Source organism: Aspergillus udagawae (assembly GCF_001078395.1).
Source record: "Aspergillus udagawae IFM 46973 DNA, scaffold_4, whole genome shotgun sequence".
Classification (NCBI taxonomy): Eukaryota; Fungi; Ascomycota; class Eurotiomycetes; order Eurotiales; family Aspergillaceae; genus Aspergillus; species Aspergillus udagawae.
The window spans coordinates 160929-178670 of record NW_025091267.1 but is presented as its reverse complement, the minus strand read 5'-3'; the positions used below and the strand labels follow the sequence as shown (position 1 = coordinate 178670).

The following is a 17742-nucleotide window of genomic DNA, read 5'->3' as shown; positions in this document are numbered from 1 at the left end:
CTGTGCTCCATGCGGTGATGGCTGGAGTATGACGGAGTATGCAGTACACTGACACCACTTAGAGAGCAAAGTCCTGAAAATCTATACTTAAAGGCATTCCTCACTAGTACTAACAATAATGGAAATTCTTTCAACCTATCCCGAATAACAAACAACGACACAATGACCTATCTAACCGCCCACACGACCACCATCGCCAACCCCCGCCTCCGGCTGCTCAACAAACTCAAAGCTGGCGAATACCCGCTCATGACATTCATGGCCATCCCCTCCGTACGCATGGCGCAAATAATCGCCCTAACCGGCGTGGACGGCATCATCATTGACTGCGAACATGGCCACATCAGCGACGACGCAATGCACAACGCCGTCGCGGCCATCTCCTCCCTCGGCGTCTCCCCGATCATCCGTATCCGCGGCCCAGCGCATGACATCGTCAAGCGCGCTCTCGACACTGGTGCCCACGGGATCATGGTGCCTCAGATCAACACTGCGGACGAAGCGAGACAGGTCGTTGCCTCGTCGAAGTTTCCCCCGCAGGGCGTGCGTGGCCAGGGCTCGGCATTCCCGGCTATCGGGCACGGGTTGACCACGCCAGAATATATGGTTTCTGCGAACGAGACGATCCTTACAGTGATTCAGATCGAGACAAGAGCGGGAGTCGAGAACGTTGATGAGATTTGTGCTGTGCCTGGCGTGGATATGGTCTTTATTGGTCCCAATGACCTGGCGCAATCGCTTCTGGGCTATGTCCCTGCGCGCGGCGACGAGCCAGAGTTTTTGGCTGCCGTCGAGAAGATTATCGCGGCGGGGAGGAAGTATGGGAAGTGGGTTGGGAGGATGGTGAACAACGGGGCGCTGGCGAGGGACGCAAGGAAGCGGTATGATACTGTTGCCATTACGGGAGATACAAAGGCTATTCAGAACTGGTACATGGCGGAGTTTGATATTGCGAGGTCATGAGAATTGGAATAGAGTTCATGTACCCGAATAGTCACATAAAAGTACATACGACTTGGATTATTTCCTTAATCCATCCAAGCAGCCGGCAATCAGCCTTCCAATCTGCCATCTCTCTTTCCCCCGAAAGACCTTCCTCGCCCATTCCAATGCACCCTGCGCATGCCCATCTTCGACTCCAACAACCTGCATTGCCCCAGGTACCCCGTTTCTCACCAACTGCCAGGCAATCAGAAACGCCCTGTACGCATGCAGTGTGATCCACGGTGCCTCAGATTCCGGTGCCGGCATCGTATCAAGGTACCTCAGGAACCAGTCAACATGTGGCTGAATCGCCTGCGCAGTATCGGCTTCACATAGAACCTCGCAAGATGAAAGCGCCATCTGCGTCGACTGACTCAACCAAGCATCGATGCTGGCTCCGACCACACCGCCTGTGTGCAGTGGAGACCACATTTGTAGCTCGAGCATGGCGCTTTCCCAGATTGCAGCGTAGGAGGCAGCAGCTGGGGTTGTAGATGTCGTTGTCGCGGTGGGTTCATCCTCATGACCCCGCTGACAAAGAAAAGGAGATAGTGCCATGAGGGAGTTCCGCAACGCTCCAAATCGGTCCATGCTCAGCATCCCCGTCATGGTTGACCAGCCGGAGATTTCGCGTGCACTCGAGATAAGGAAGTGGGCGATGTTGATAGCGCCGAAGGGATCGAAGCGCGGGATGGAAGCGAGGTCTCCGTCCGGGGAGAGGAACCGCCTGACAGCGTCGGCGTACTGGAGCGAGCTTCCTGGATGGTATCGCGATATAAGCTGGCGATGCGCCCATTCCGCGCTTGATGACGCAGTCCAGTGGTCCTCGGGGCAGGGAAGGTCGTGTTTGATTTCTAGGTGGGAGATTGACCGCGGGATAGAGAGCAATTGATACCAGAGGGCGTCGATCTGGTGGACGGTGAAAAGGGTTCGTTTGCGGGTCTCGCCCCGGATAAATTCGTGCCATAAGGAATCGAGGTCTTCGGTGGCAAGTGATAAGGCAGAGAAGGGTTGCATGAGTCCTGCTGATCGAGCGAGAGAGATCATATTGGAATGCATTTTCAAACCATAGGCGGAGTGATCGCCGCACATATACATCATCGCGCAGATTTGAAGTAGAAGATATGACTGAACTATTGCAAGGCTTTGTGTTGGATCATTCAGCACATTGTCGTCGAAAGCGATAATAGAACGAGCTTGGTTGAAGCAGCGGGTGGACAATATCGCGCCGGACCCCAGCTGGTTGCTGCATTCAGGATCCTCTCCGTGCTGATAGGCCAGACACAGAATGCTGAGTATCAGGTGGGGGGGCTGTCGTGTTGCCTTGAAAGTGGGTTTGTGAAGGAAAGGGATGAAATATGAAACGTGAGTGAAGAAGAGGTGGCATCCCTGTGTTATTTGTACAGTTGAGGGGGACCAATTGTCCTCTACTCGGGTCAGATCATGTGGTAGTGGTTCATCGGCCAGATCCGCATCAAAGAGGAAGCTTGTCGGATTCACGTTGGATAAAGGCGACGGGAAATCGGTTTTCTGATTTCGAAGCGCAGGCGCCAGCAACGATGCGCCGAGCAGGATGTCCCAATCAAGCTCGGGTACATCTGGCACAATCTCTCCAGGACCAGTCGCGTCGTTGATTGCAGGCCTATTTGCAGAAGAACCTGTTTTCTCCCTGTTATTGCTGTTGTCATTGGCACGATGATCACGTAAATGTCTCGCATGTTTTGTAGATCGTCTCAGCTCATGCTCCGGGTGTTTCCTCTTAATATGGCGATGGCGTAGATCAGGCCGAGAGAACGTCGTCTTGCAATAGTCACAGGGAAGCAAGGCCTGGCCCGGAGACCGAGAATGCAGGGCTGCATGTCGCTTTAGATTCTCGTGCCGGGTAAACCGACTATGACAGACGGCACATTGGAAGGGCTGATACGGCGGTAGTGTTCTTGGGGAATGAGAGACGGACATGATGGAAGTGCTTGACAATAGAGTTTGGAAAATGCGGGGAAGAGCATCTATTTATCTGGCCACGAGCCAGCTAGAGTTTCCTAGCCTCTACTGGACGTTCTCCACCCCTGCAATATATTGCACCACGAGCGGATGTGTGGTGGCGATCAGTCACTCAGCGAGCCCTTGGGTAGGTACTATGGCAGGTAAGTTCCCAAAAAGGAGAACAATCAGTTGCTCTGGTGAAATATGCATTTCTCTTTGAAGAGATAATGAAAGTCCTGTATCTTATCTAACAGCTCTGTCTTTTATGTCTGTTCTGTCCCTTATCGTAGTTCCGATGCACTCTCGGCAGTTCACCGATGTCTCCCCTATCTTATCTCTGACCATTGGTGATCGTCACAAAGACACCAGAGAAGTCCCCACATCTCCAATGCGACAGAAGGACAAAGCCCATATCCCCTCCAAGGGTGATGCTAGTAGAGGATATAGCTTTTCATGGGACTCTTGTTGGGATGTGTTTACCCACCGAGAAACAAATTTCTGTCACTGGATAATGGGTTTGACCGAATTACTACGAATATCCTCAGAGCAAACGGGAGCAATTCTCGCAACGGAATATGCACAATGACCCACATAATTTTGGGTGGAATTGGAGTATATGGAAAGGAGTATTGTTGAGTTAATATTATTCTGCTTTTATTACAATGACTATCAGTTTTATTCGCTTTTTTGGCGTTGTGCTCTAAAGTACCATGAGTGTGAGTGATTGCGGAGGGATTTATATTACAGCAGAATTATTAGTAAAGTGCAGAATGGCAGGGGGCGTAGCAGCTCACTGCCTAAAGCTACATAAATTATTGCTAATGCCTATTATCCCATTAGAAAGAGCTGTGGGCAGCTAATTGTATAAAGCAAGTTTCAGGTCTTATTCCTTCACTCAATTACTTCTACCGAAATGCGTCTAGCATCCACTTTCGTCTTTCCTTTCTTTGCCCTAGGTGCCTCTGCAACCTTTCAAAAGTCCCTAAAAGAACAAGGAAACCAGTACATTTCATCCTTCAATGCAGGCTTCGATAAGAAGGTCGAATGGGTGCTTGGACACTTCGACATTCCTGGTCTTGCCGTTGCAGTCTCTCTCGGTGAAATATTCTCGGAAGTCAGCGACCCCGCTTCTCGAAAGTTAGTGCTGCATTTGGGTTTAAGTTGACAACCCGATCACAAAGGGTTATGGTATCTCAGATACTCTCACGTTCCAACCGGTGACAGAGCACACTCTGTTTTTCACGAGAAGCACGACTAAGGCCTTCACTTCGGCAGCTATCTCTCTTCTCATCGACGATGACATTAATTTCCCAGCCATTAATTGGAATACACTGGTCCATACTGTTCTGCCAGCAGACTTTAAACTCAAAGATCCTTGGGCTACATCACAGATGACGATCGTTGACATACTCTCTCATCGTTCTGGCCTGCCACGCCACGACTGGGTTTGGTTTGCTAACATAACGCTTCAAGAATGGCAATATTGCAACCTTATGTACAGTGTGGCTTCTTCTCTCAACGAGACCGTAACGAACAAGTCCTTGGAAGCTTTTTTGACAGAAAATATTTGGTTACCTCTGAATATGACCGAGACTTACCTTTCCCTCTCTGAGGCACGAAAGGCGAACCGGGACATTTCCCAAGGTTTCTTAGTGGGCTTGGACGGTGATATAATTTCCACTAATCGAGTTTTTCGTAGACACCCTTCGAGGCCCAGGAAATATATTGTCATCTGTATCAGATTACGCGAAATGGATTTCGACCATGCTAAACCGCGGGGATCCTTTTTCTCAAGCAGCCTACGACAAGGTGTTTGGTGGCCACTCTATCGCCGTTCCAATCCCCCACACTCTATAGACTGGGATGGATGTCGCATGTCTACAACGGCGAATTGATATTGTTCCATGAAGGATTCCAGTTCGGATATGGTGCAAGCGTCATGTTCCTCCCACAACGAAAATTCGGACTTGTGTTGCTAGGTAACAATATGAATGAAATCAATGCGGCCGCAAATGTACTTGCTTATCATTTGATCGATGAAGAATTGGGTGTTCCTCCTGAGAATCGGTTTGACTGGGTTGCAAGGTATGCGGAAAAATCTCTCTTTTCAGTTCCCCGTTGTTGTCTTTCTTGATGTTTCGGTTTCTGATCTAATGGAAACAGAGGTGATGCAATCATCAGCGACATGTACCTTCCTGAAATTTCTGATCAGCCCTGACGGCTCTGTGGGCTGGCTTGGCATTGAGATCGAGCCTCTGATGGCGGAAAGGGGAGAGAAAATATGGTGGAGACATTTATGGTCTGCGAAAGCTTGTCCAGAACATCGCTTTAACGACGCTTAGGGGAACCAGGTGGACGTATGATCAGGACCTAGAGATTTTCCCTGCCTGCCAGTGCTCGCTGGTACATCTCCTCTGCCTCCTTTAGCTTCCCCTGGTCAGCGTAGAGACTCCCAAGGTTGTTGACTGTATCAAGAGTGGAGGTATGATCAGGGCCTAAAGCATTCTCCTTACCTGCCATTGCTCGCTGTCACATCTCCTCAGTCTCCTTCAGCTTCCCCTGATCGTCATAGAGGCCTCCTAAACCATGGAATTCTCCCCATAGCGCAATACTATCGCCTGACCATCTCCATGACATATATAATTCTCGTGTGGAATAAGTCGTTGCGGAAGCTCAGAATAATTTCTGACACTTGAACTAGGGAAGGTGTACCCGACACATACCAGTGTAAGTTCATCGAGCTGGTGCGAATTCACATTCTTGTCAGCGGTAGCAACTTGAAGGCCAGTGTCCTGTACCACTGGATGCATTGTATAGCTTCCGTCCTGTCGCTTAATCTCATGAAGGGAGAACTCGATAAGAGTCCTCACACCAATTCGAAACGCAAGCCGGCTCGTTGCAGCCCTTTTGAGTCACACTGGGACATCTGATCTATTACAGCCACTCTGTACCAATTCAAACCAGATATCTTGATTATTAAAGTGAGCAAGTAGTAGTAGCAGCGACGCTGCGTTAGCGTCCCGCTTCTGAGGCTCATGATATGAGATCATCCATGTTTGAAGCATGTGACCATGTTGGCACTAGCATTCAGGATAGGATTGTAGCTGTAGCTCGGGTTAAGATTCGTGGAAGTACTGCAAATACTCCGCGATGCTGGTTCCACTTTCGCGCTTAAATGCGCCGCCGATGACGATTGCCAATGGAAGTACATATAGACGACTAGCAAGAGCCAGGGTGTCTACTCTTTGCCGTGGGACTTGATAAGAGACTCATTCCAGGGAAATTGCTCGTGGTCCTGTATTCTGTCGGGTCTCCTGCTACTGTTCGAACACTTTGGGCCATGACTTTATCGCTTACAAATTTACGTTGTCATTCGAGCTTGATAAAATTTACCGAGCTTATGTGATGCATCTCTAACAAATGAGCTTTTCTGTCTCTTTTCTTTTCCAAATTCTCGGCATCAACTGCTCATTTTAACCCTCCAGCAAGCAGTAAACTCTGGCCCGTCATGTATCCTGTCCTCACCAACATACTCACGACATTTGCTGTCTCTTCCGGCGTCCCCAGCCGACCCAAAGGAATACCTGCTACTGCCTTCGGAACAGCTGCAGCATTGGCAATCATCCCAGTATTCCCAATCATTGCAGGAGCAACATCATTCACGCTGATATTATACTCAGCCAGTCGAGTAGCTAGGTTCTTCATCATCCCAGTCAATCCGGCCTTGGAAGCCGCGTAGTCTGGCAAAAGGAGCGTTAATCCACGGCAAGAATAAGAAAACGAGCATACCCACGACATCCATTGATTCCTCCCCCGTATGCAGCAATTGATGAGATGAACACGATGCGACCCCATCGCTCGCTCTTCATGCGCTCGACAACGCCTTTTACGAGAATGAACGAAGCACGAAGGTTGATGTTCATCATCTTGTCGAATTCCTCCAGACCAATATCCCAAACTTGAGTAATGCGTTTCCCGTATCCGGCATTCGAGATCAGAATGTCCGGTCGGTGGCCGTGGTAGGCATCGATCTGCTCGAACATCGCTTCGATCTGATCTGGACATCCAACATCGACTTGGTGCGTAGAGATGCGAAGCTGCTGGTCCCCGTATCGGGATTGTAGAGATGCTATGAGTTCGTTCATCGCGGTCTGGTTGGTTGAGTAGGTCAGAGCGAGGTGGACTCCATGTTGTGCCAGCTGCTCAGTACACGCGGCGCCGATTCTAGTATTATTAAGTCCTTTAGTCTATTTCACTGCAAAGATAGTATAAAGAAATAGTGATTCGATTCCACACACCCTCCTGATGCACCAGTAACAAGAGCGAGCCGGCCCCGGATTTCACTGAGAGACATTGCTGACAGTGAATATGCAGGAAGAGGATTCCAGTCAAGTGCAATGTCTGATATGCAAGGATGAACATCCAAAGAGTCATGAAGTATACCCTTGCTGCCAATATGACCTCTTCGGGAACTGAGCGGTCGATAAGAACCTAACGGGCGGAGCTCCTCCCAAACCCTAAGAACAACACTTTATCGTGCTCCTCTTGTGTTAAGTTCAAGCTTTTGGTCTGCTAATGAATCTATTATCAGTAGAAACCACTGGCCGCGTTCGCACTTTTATCGCAAAACATGCGATAACAATCGTGCGTGATGGAGATACTACAGGCTCGATCGCCACCGGGTACCCACTCGCAATGTGGGTGGTGACCTGTTATTGCGCCTAGCATTCGTGCATTGTTTCCTAATCACTAGTTCCTATTTTCATCCGGCTCTACCTAAGGAACTGCCATCCAGATTAGTTTAATTTCACATCTGAGCTAGCCTCTCTTTGTTTTGATACGTTATTGGTGAGCAACGAGCATTTTAGAATTAATTAGCGTTGTATAACACCTAACAATGTGTCTTTCTTGCCTTGAAATTTCTTGCTATTGTGCCTTCGTGACTAGAAAGAGTACAGTTACACTTGTTGGGAGATAATAAAGGTTAGCTGGATCATGTCCTTGCGCATTAGCCCTGAGGCCCATTACTGCTGGAACTGTATAGCTCTGTGTGATCATATTTAAATGCATTCTATAAGGCTGCCTTAACTCAAACCTAGCACATACGAGCAGAGGGTTTGGAGAACAGGGCTTCCCGTCTGCTCAGCCGTACTTAAACCACTATTGCCAACGAGGTCAGAAGTACAAAGTGCCTGAGTGTGTTGCCTGCTTTTAGGGGTTACAGACACTAAGTCCTGGGTGGTTTGCAGCTGAGGTGGGTGACAACATAGTGAGCATATCACCCAGGAGAGAGTAAGAGTTTATAAATTTTAGGCCAGTACCGTAATTCCTCTAAGCTTAGGATATATAGTGAGGGCTTTGCCTACTTCCATCTAATACTTTCTATAATAGGAAAAGGGAAAACAGGGGGAATCAATTAATGGAGCAGTAAGAATAGTATTTGGTATTAATAACTCTGAACTTTGTACCTTATAGATACAGAAACTGAAGCTTGGAGGTTCCTTAAATACTAAATTAGGCATCCTGATGGGCACACATAGAATGCAACTATCGACTGAAGGCTTCTGGTAACGTCTAACTATATATGCTTAAGGTCTGTCACAGTTGGTTATGAAATGCTCAGCACTACACCTTTATAATGCAGCTGACAATTACTCGAGAGCTCTGGATTATTACCACTGATAAACGCTTTTAAAGAGGAGAAAAAAGATATAACTTATAAATATCTGAGTAATAAAAGTATCACTTTTATTCTAATATCCAGATTTATAGGAGTATGTATAGTAATATAGATGTTATTTTCTAAAATATAATATATAAGTTTTGGTGCGGATACAGGCCCCTATATAATCTTTTATGTGACCAGAATTAGTAGATACCTAGTAGTTATGCGCTGGCAGATTAGCGCCGATCACTCGCGTCCATCAGTCTGAATGTAGGGCGCGTAAATCCTCCTAGAGCCAATCAAACCATCAACTATACCTATTTATGAGACTGCACAATGTTTCAGTTCTGGTGCAATGCTGGCTGAGAATTATGAGTGTGTCGGGGGAGAAGTCTATCCAAACAATAGCCGCTGGTATCACAAACGCCAGCTCTATGGCCCGGTGATCGAAACCATGACATGGACACTTTCCTTGCTTGTTTTACAAATATCCAGTAATTCTTTCCTTCGTCAACTCCAAGGCGCATTGGATACTCACATATTGCTGCTCCCATGCCGCTCCGTTTGTTCTTTGGTCGCTTGCCTCTGAGGGTATCAATCATCATCTTCTCTGCTACGCACAGTCCAGTTGCACTGGTCAAACTCACGATGAGCCACTACGATGACTACACAGTCGGGTGGATATGCACCTTGTTCTGGAGATGGCAGCTTCGAAGATCATGTTCGACAAGACACACGATACACTGCCCCCGCCCCGAAATGATAACAACTCATACATATACGGGGAAATTGCTCAACATAACATTGTCATTGCTTGCCTCCCTAGTGGTATATACGGTAAAGTCTCCGCTGCAAATGTCGCGGCTCAGATGTCTAGAACGTTCCGAAATCTTCAATATCGATTCATGGTGGGAATCGGAGCTGGGATCCCCAGCGAGTCCGCGGATATTCGACTCGGAGACGTCATCGTAAGCATGCCCACTAGTACTTCGCCAGGAGTTGTGCAGTATGACTTCGGGAAACAGTTTCATACTGGGTTTCAACGGAGCGGTAGTATGAACAAGCCACCACAGGATCACCTCACTGCGCTTTCAACATATCGGGCTCTTGCTAGCATAAATGGAGACCCCATAGCACGCATTCTCTCCGAAACCAGTGGCAAGAGAAAGGAAATGAACGGTCGGTTGGTAGCGCCAAGTCGCAATCACGATAGATCTTTCGGGCAGACTACCACCATTACCCTCAAGCGAATTCCTGTGAAAGATGCGACTCGCGCAAGTTGGTTCCACAACCAAAGAGAGCAGAAAATATATATATATATATATATATACGGATTGATTGCATCGGGGGACATATTACTCAAGGACTCAAGGACAAGAGATCGACTACGCGATCAAGAAGGTACCATCTGCATTGAAATGGAAGCAGCAGGCCTAATGGACAATTTCGGTTGTCTTGTGGTCAAGGGAATTTGTGATTACGCCGACTCTCACAAAAACGATGACTGGCAACCATACGCTGCAGTTGTTGCAGCAGCTTATACAAAAGGACTGCTGGAATCTATCCCGCAAAACAGTGCTGAACCTATCCCCCGAAGAAACTGGTTTGAGGATTTTGCAAGATTCAACCCTCGACACGCAAGGGACAGAATTCACCAGCAAAGCGGAGGATTACTGAGAGCATCATAGGAGTGGATGCTAAAACACCCTGATTATGAAGCGTGGATGGCGCGAGAGCAAGGCCGCTTGCTCTGGATCCACAGCAATCCGGGGACAGGAAAAACTATGCATCTACTTGGCCTAATTGAAGAATTGTCGAAGACTGTACTTTCAGGTCACCTGGTGTATTTCTTCTGCCAAAATGGTGTGGTGGACAGTTCTACTCCCATTGTGAAAGGGATTATTTACACCCTACTTTTCGAGCATCCATATATTAGAGCCCAGGTAAAAAAGAGGTATACGCACGGCGGCTCGTACGCCAACAGCGCTCAAATATTCTTCCTCGGCGATATATTTCGGTTTATCCTCAGCATGATACCACACAGATCAACATACATTCTAATCGATGGTCTAGACGAGTGTCGGAAAGGCATCCAAGAACTTAAGCACCTCATTCAGCAGACTCTCGACCAGTCTCCATATGTGAAGTGGATTGTTTCGAGTCGAACTGACGCCGAAATCGAACGACTAGTGAGCAAAGTACAGCCTATGATCACTCTAGCCCTGCAGCGGTGTGATTCTCAAGTGTCTAAGGCAGTTGACCCCTACCTTGCATGGCAGGTATTTGGGCTTTCAATTCCCAAGCTTACCGCATTGAGTCGACTCCGCTTGCTCACGGACCTGGAACGGCTATCGGAGGGAACGTACCTGTGGGCCCAATTTGCCTGCAAGGAGCTCCGGTCCATGACTTCTTATGAGCCTTCCCGTTGTTTCAATGAGATGCCAAGCGAGCTCACCCAGATGTATGCAAGAGATATCCCACTGGTCCATCAGGAACGGCATCATCTGAGAGGTGGCCAGGTAGGTGTATTGGGCCCCAATGATTTTGTCCCATACTTTGATTTCTCTAGAGACTTTGGCCGCGATAGAACTGGACCGGTAGGCAAAGATGATATCAGTCAGGATGATAATAATGGAATTGCTCGAAACAGAATCAACTGGTCCTGACGCTTCTCAAATAAGGCGTACTGACCACTCATGGCCAAACCTCGTGTCGGATGACCACTGAAAATTCCGTAAGGAGTTGATCGCTTTTCCAAGCTACCATAAAGGCATGCATCGCTGTAGCTGCTGCTAGAACAGGTCGGATTCTGCAGCCACGCTGTCAAATCAGATTCCCATAGCGTGACCAACGGGTCTACTGGCGATGAAAAAAATCTCGGGCACACTGGCCCCCAAAGACCTATTAGTTTGCACGCAGCTACTGGATGTAATGGCCGTAGTCTATGAATCCATTCGAGTTGTCGCCTTGCCATCTGTGCTGGAATTTCCTGACAAGGCCGATGACCCAATCGTTTGGGTACAGATGTGTAGCCCATTGCACATTATTCGCCATGACAAGGTCTCCCTCATCCATGAATCTGCACGAAAGTTTCTAATCCTTAGTAAGGAGGATCCAGCATATTTCCAATCTTCTGTCCACGCTGGCATAATGCTGCAGTCACTTTCGTATCTCTCTGATACGTTAAAGCAGAATATTTGCGACCTTGGTGATTACATCATAAATAGTGCAAATTTCTTGCTTTTTAAGGGCTAATATAATAAGAATTTTCCATCTACAGAATTTTATAACTTCGTAGATGATTTTGGTGGCATAATTGATATTTGAACTGCCTTGATCTCTTGAGAGTGCTTAGAAACGCGTGAGGTGGCCTGCTCAGTTGTGTGGCCTACTCGCTCACCGATTACGTTGAGCCATCTCAAAATCCCATCCACACCACTGCCAGATGATGAAATCAACATTCCTACACTTCCTGTCTCTTTGCGCCGCTGCACTAGCCGTCCTTGTTAACGCCAACCCTGCGCAGCAAAAATCTCTTATTAGCATGGACATCATGCTTAAACAAGATAAGGTCCCCGGTCACAGTGATGCTATATACGACACCGTGCCAAAAGAAGACCAGCTGTTGAAGGTTGAGTTCCTTGAGGTTGCCCCGACGCCTATTGTCGCGTAAGATCCCTCCTTGATGTGCCGCTTAAATGATAACGTTTTGACATTCCGAAGCGACCGCGTCTTCTTTGTCTACCTGCGCCGCTATCTACCTGAGTCTAAAAAGGAGCTAGCACTTCTTGATGAGGGCCTCGTCGATGCAACCCTCTCTGTGAGCGGCTCTGGTTTCTACCCGGATGGTAGCTACATGGAACCAAGGTCCTTTACAATACCGTTAAAAACTATTTCCATCAACGATGCAGCCCATTTCGTCATTCGCGACTCCAATGGCACTCAGGTTGATTACCTACCAAGCAGCGGCCGCAGCGACGTATTACTAGATTTCCAGATTCCTACTATGTTTTTGAAGAGCGGTATGTGGACGTTCAAGGTCGACGCCAGACTCGGAGATAAAGACAATACGTGCCTATTTGCTATGTCGTTGACACAATGGTTAGACGGGGAGATTTGAGAAGTACTTGTTAAGATCAACAGTAGTACACCCTTGCTTTATTAGGAATCAATCTCCCCGGTATTTGAGGATTTACCTGCTTTCTCATTGTACGAGGAGATTCGACGTCAGAAGGAGCTGAAGCAACTCGAAAGGCTCGTAGGGTCGCAGTTTCACACCGCCAGACAGCCATGTCCGATCAGACTCGGAAGAACCACGCACTATCTCCGTGTTTGAGAGTCCACTGCCGAAGTTCAAGAACACATCAAGTTAGCTGTTCTGAACAACCTCATTCAAAACCTTGCTCTCGGGCACTTCCGCTCTTGTTGACTGCCACTTGAACGCCACAGCTTGGACGGGGCTCTTCGCAGGGAGTGGTTGGCCCCTCTCAGTCGACCCGGAAATAGGGCCTTCTGTACAGGATTTATCTTATATTGTTCGAGAACGTCCGTAGGTTTCGTGTCCATGCGATGGAGCTCGGAGCCATGTTCTACAGGTCTACGAACTTATCGCCTCGCAGGAGGTTATCGGAGCTTCGGGGCATGTCCTTCTTTGGAGTGGTCGCACGAAAGCGAGTATACACGGTTGTATCATGTTTCACCAATCGAATCGGACCTCTTATCCTTCTACGCCACTGAAAGCTCCTGTAGAGGAATCCCAAAATACTTCGATTGGAGAGCAGAGCTGAGCGCAATGATCTGAAAAAAGTCTCCGAAACGCCATGACGATCTGCACCTACTATTGGTTAGTTAAGTTACTAACCAAGTTAAGATCCATGCTTACATAACGGTCAGCCTGATCAAGAAGCTGAACCTCTTAATGTAGTTATGTAGCTTCTCACTAGTATCGCCCCTCGTCCCATACTATAATACCATGTCTGGCGCCGAAGCGCTCACAGTTTTTGGCCTTGTGTGCAACGTCATGCAGGTGATTGGTTTTGTGCAAGATGGAGCCCATTTGGCCAAAGCTATCTACAAATACGGATCTCTGGACCCTAACCTCGCACAGACAAGCGATTACATAAAGGGAGGCTTGGAGAGATTGAGGGACTCGTTGGAGAAGGGAAGACCTCTTGTTCAAGACGAGAAGGAGCTGCTAGACATTGCGAAAGGCAGTCTAGAGACCGCAGAGGAGTTAAAGGTCGAGCTAGACAACATCGCAGGCACAGCAGCCAAGGGAAAGCATTCCGCCGCCTTCCGTGGATGGCTCAAAGCCGCCCTGGGTGGGAAAAGGAGGAAGGTCGAGAGACTGGAGAAGGTGATGCATGATCGTCAACAGGTTCTAGAGAGTCGACTCATAGCTCACATCTGGTAGTTACACGCCCATTTCCGACATTGTCGTGATAAATTCTTTACTGACACAGTCTACAGCAGCCAGAACGATGCACTCCTTCTTGAACAACAAGTAAATTTTAACAGTCTCGACCGGGCATTACAAGGCTTCATTGAATGCTGTGCCCGCAACCAGACGACTCTTGACCAGCTCATTCAGAGAGGGTTTCTAACTATGACGACACATATCGATAGTAAGCTAGGAGCTCTCGAGCAGTCGGTTGAAACCAGCCTTTCCTCCGGTAGAAGCCAGCTCCAGGACAACATATTGTCTCGTTTACAAGAGCTTACACACCATCGGATTGAAAAAGAAGAGCATGAGAGGCTGTTGGGAAGCTTGCATTATGAAACAATGAAGGCTCGGCGGAACCATATTATAGCTAATCACGACGATACCTTTTCCTGGATCTTCCATCCTCAACATAGCAATAGTGATGCTAATAACCAGGTATAGGAAGAGCGGCTTACTTCATACTTATGTGATTATCATGCTGACTTTCTTACGTAGGATGGATTTGTGGAATGGCTGCAATTCCCTAGACAACGCCTATTCTGGATCAATGGCAAAGCAGGCTCGGGAAAAAGCGTCCTAATGAAGTTTTTGGTCGTCAATCCGCGCACCCAGTCCATCCTTAATGATGCAAACGGAACCACCATCGTCTTGTCCCATTTCCTATGGACTGCAGGGAAGCCACTTGAACGAAATATGAAAGGGCTCCTTTGCTCTTTGATTTACCAGCTTTTAGACACAAAGCCAGATATCTGTCGGGTCGTCTTGGAGAAGGTTCCAACCTCAAGACGGAAGAGATTTCCCGGTGATTGGTCCACCAATGAACTCCTTGCTCTTTTTGTTGATGTGGTTCCGGCCTGTGGACAGCATTTTTGCATCTTCCTGGACGGTGTTGATGAAATGGACGACTACATGGCTCTGTTCGGCCTTCTGGATCAATTGTGTTCTCTACCGCGGCTGCAGGTCTGCGTCTCGAGCCGACAAGAGCCTGCGTTGCAACGACGCTTTCATAGCTACCCCCAGTTTCGGGCGCAGGATTTGACCCGACTTGACATCGAAAAGTACGCCCACGATACTTTGCAAAGGTTATACGTCGACGACGCAGAGACCATTAGCCGCCTGGTGTCCACCATCTGTTCCAAGGCGGACGGGGTATTCCTATGGGTTGCTTTGGCCCTACAGAGCATTCAAACAGGGCACCACAACCACGACAGCCCGGCCGAGCTGGAAGAACAGCGTCTGAATTCGCTTCCCAACGATCTCAACACGCTCTATCAACAGATGTGGCGGCGGCTCAACGACAGCGAGGCTGTATATCTGGAAACAGCCGCTCGGTATTTCAACCTCATGTTGGAATGTGTAGGCGACCTTAATCTCACCCAAACAGCGAGTCCGTTGCTATTGGCTCTAGCACTGCAACCGGGGCTGGCAGCCGCGGTCGTGACAGAGGATATCGAATCCTGGGAGGAGGCACTAGACAGAGAATGCGAGATGATATCGGAGCGGTTGCCGATCCGGTGTGCGGGCTTACTGGAAGTGACTACGGATGGGACTGTGACGCTCATACATCGGTCCGCCCAGGAATTTCTCATGAACACGCCAGAGGGTCAACGCATACGCCGCGCAGACCCATCACCACGCGAAGCCCGCCGTCTGAATCTCATGCGGGGATTACTTGGCTGCTGCAGGCTGGAGATAGAGGCTAAGGCGCAGACACTCCCTCCCCGTATCCTCAACCTCTGCCAACCCCTCGGTCGCAAGTTCACAATTGCGAGTATATTCTTTGGATCGTGCCGCGACAATTTATCTCCAGAAAGTGCCGACGAACTGTTGAGCCTAGCACAAGCGCTCTATTCAATGGGGGAATGGGTCTTTGATAATTCCTGCTACCTGCACCCGGATTTCATCGGCGCCGTCGCCCGCGCGGGTTTCTTTACCCAGGCACGAGCCGGATTTGCCCAGCTCGCTGGCGATGCTCCCCACGGCAAGAGGATTTCGACGATTTATCAGGCATATATCCTGGAATCTGTGTTTGATGCAGTAAAGTGGGGCCAAGTCACGTCCGCCCAGGATCTTGCTTTCCTTCGCGCACTTGGCAACACGTCCCCCATCCGATACGCCGGGCATAGGACTATCAACTTTCATCAATCACTTGTTGAATCGGTTGGAGACCTAGTCCCTCCATTCTATCTCACCGGCGATCCGTTGGAGATTCTCCTGGAAGCGTCGCTTGATGACGACTTGCCGGGAAGATACAACTCTCTGGATCTTATGATCAGTCTTCTCGAAGGGGGCTATAATCCCTCCAACCGGAGAGTCATCTTACTCGATGCCTTCGCCCCCGAGTTGTCACACATATTCAGATATCACGCCTTCAGCTATCCAGAATTCTTGCGAGGAGGGACGCTGCTCATTGAAGTGAATACGTCCTTTCTTTTAACCCTGTTCGTACGGCTGCTAGCTAGCCAGCAGTCACTCTTCCCGTATTTCGATTTCCCCGCGTTATTTGAAAGACTGAAGACCGTGGTGGAAGGCTTGACTACATTGGCATTTTCACGACTGCTTGCCTTTGTTCCCGAGTATACCAGAGCTGATGGTATACACCCTGAGAACAGACCTGCCGAGGAGGATTCCCAGGATGTTTATGGCGGATATGGAGACTCCGAGGATGAGCAGTCTGATGAGGAAGATCTTGAGATCGAGGGGGATTCCGACAGTGATTATTACGAGAGGAACGAGTCGGAACGGAGAGCTTGGGCCAGTTCCACGGACGTACTCATCCCTTGTACCGCCGAAGATAGCAATGCTGTTCTTACCGCCCTTTCCGGCGATATCTTTACCTCCATTGCACTTGGGACAGACGGCTGCCTGCTCGGGAAGCTGGAGATCCCCGACTTTGAGTCCAGGCTTCGGCAGATCTTGCCAAATGCCAGACGTATTACGGTGCAGGAGCTGGAAGAAGCCTTGATCCGGGATGATTTTCTGGTGCCATGGAGCCTCGGGCCGGACTACTGGCCGCCCAAGGAGGTTTATTCTGATCAGGATTTATTCACTTGATCCTGCATGCGATGAGGTTGAGGCGTGAGATGGATTTTCACAAGCGTCTACTCCCCAGGGGCTGAACCACCTTGCCCTCCATGGGCTTTCTCGTCCCCTGATTGGCTACGCTTCTTAGCCTGCTCCTGGGGCGGCGGCTCCGCTCCCCCCTCCCTCCCTCTCATCTTGTATATCTCTGCTGCCCCTGCTCAATGGGTGTATGTGGATAGATTCTCCCTCCCTAATATGATCCTATGATCCTACCTAAGCGCTCGAGGTCCACACATTTACATTTGCCCTGATATAATCACTTTCTTTATTGCGTAGCTAGAGTTGCATAACCGAACCGCTAAAATCGAATCCGACCCTCACCGAACTCACAGCGGTGCGGGTTCGGTGACTAGCCTAGGGAACCGCACCGGTTGCAGTTTCCCTAGGGTGAAACCGATCCGAGTTCAGTTAAAACTGTCAGTTACGGTTCTTGAGGTTTTATCAGATTAGGTGAAACTGCCCAATCTAATTAAAGAAAATACAGATATATTATAATACTACTTAGTTATATACCACTTAGTTACTACTTACATTAAAACTATTATAGTATATGATATATGCCCTTTCTTAGGGTTGTTATTTT

At 48.6% G+C, this 17742-nt stretch overlaps 6 protein-coding genes across 6 annotated transcripts; 4 read left to right on the top strand and 2 right to left on the bottom strand.

The window, feature by feature from the left end:
- Window positions 1-162: 162 nt before the first annotated feature.
- Window positions 163-963, top strand: Aud_005424 (HpcH/HpaI aldolase family protein; the record flags this gene model as incomplete). The annotated part of the gene is made up of 1 exon (XM_043290354.1): window positions 163-963. The coding sequence occupies one exon, from the start codon at window positions 163-165 to the stop codon at window positions 961-963; it is 801 nt and encodes a 266-aa protein (XP_043146289.1).
- A 57-nt stretch (window positions 964-1020) lies between these two features.
- On the bottom strand, window positions 1021-2943 carry Aud_005423 (uncharacterized protein; the record flags this gene model as incomplete). The annotated part of the gene is made up of 1 exon (XM_043290353.1): window positions 1021-2943. The coding sequence occupies one exon, from the start codon at window positions 2941-2943 to the stop codon at window positions 1021-1023; it is 1923 nt and encodes a 640-aa protein (XP_043146288.1).
- Window positions 2944-6435: 3492 nt separating this feature from the next.
- On the bottom strand, window positions 6436-7321 carry Aud_005422 (SDR family NAD(P)-dependent oxidoreductase; the record flags this gene model as incomplete). The annotated part of the gene is made up of 3 exons (XM_043290352.1): window positions 6436-6707; window positions 6761-7191; window positions 7266-7321. 3 exons carry the CDS (start codon window positions 7319-7321, stop codon window positions 6436-6438), a joined length of 759 nt encoding a protein of 252 aa, XP_043146287.1.
- A 2012-nt stretch (window positions 7322-9333) lies between these two features.
- Window positions 9334-11298, top strand: Aud_005421 (uncharacterized protein; the record flags this gene model as incomplete). The annotated part of the gene is made up of 2 exons (XM_043290351.1): window positions 9334-9910; window positions 10706-11298. 2 exons carry the CDS (start codon window positions 9334-9336, stop codon window positions 11296-11298), a joined length of 1170 nt encoding a protein of 389 aa, XP_043146286.1.
- Window positions 11299-12176: 878 nt separating this feature from the next.
- On the top strand, window positions 12177-12752 carry Aud_005420 (uncharacterized protein; the record flags this gene model as incomplete). Its single annotated transcript, XM_043290350.1, has 2 exons — window positions 12177-12301; window positions 12356-12752. 2 exons carry the CDS (start codon window positions 12177-12179, stop codon window positions 12750-12752), a joined length of 522 nt encoding a protein of 173 aa, XP_043146285.1.
- An 852-nt stretch (window positions 12753-13604) lies between these two features.
- On the top strand, window positions 13605-17129 carry Aud_005419 (uncharacterized protein; the record flags this gene model as incomplete). Its single annotated transcript, XM_043290349.1, has 3 exons — window positions 13605-14041; window positions 14102-14510; window positions 14571-17129. 3 exons carry the CDS (start codon window positions 13605-13607, stop codon window positions 17127-17129), a joined length of 3405 nt encoding a protein of 1134 aa, XP_043146284.1.
- Between the last annotated feature and the right edge of the window lie 613 nt (window positions 17130-17742).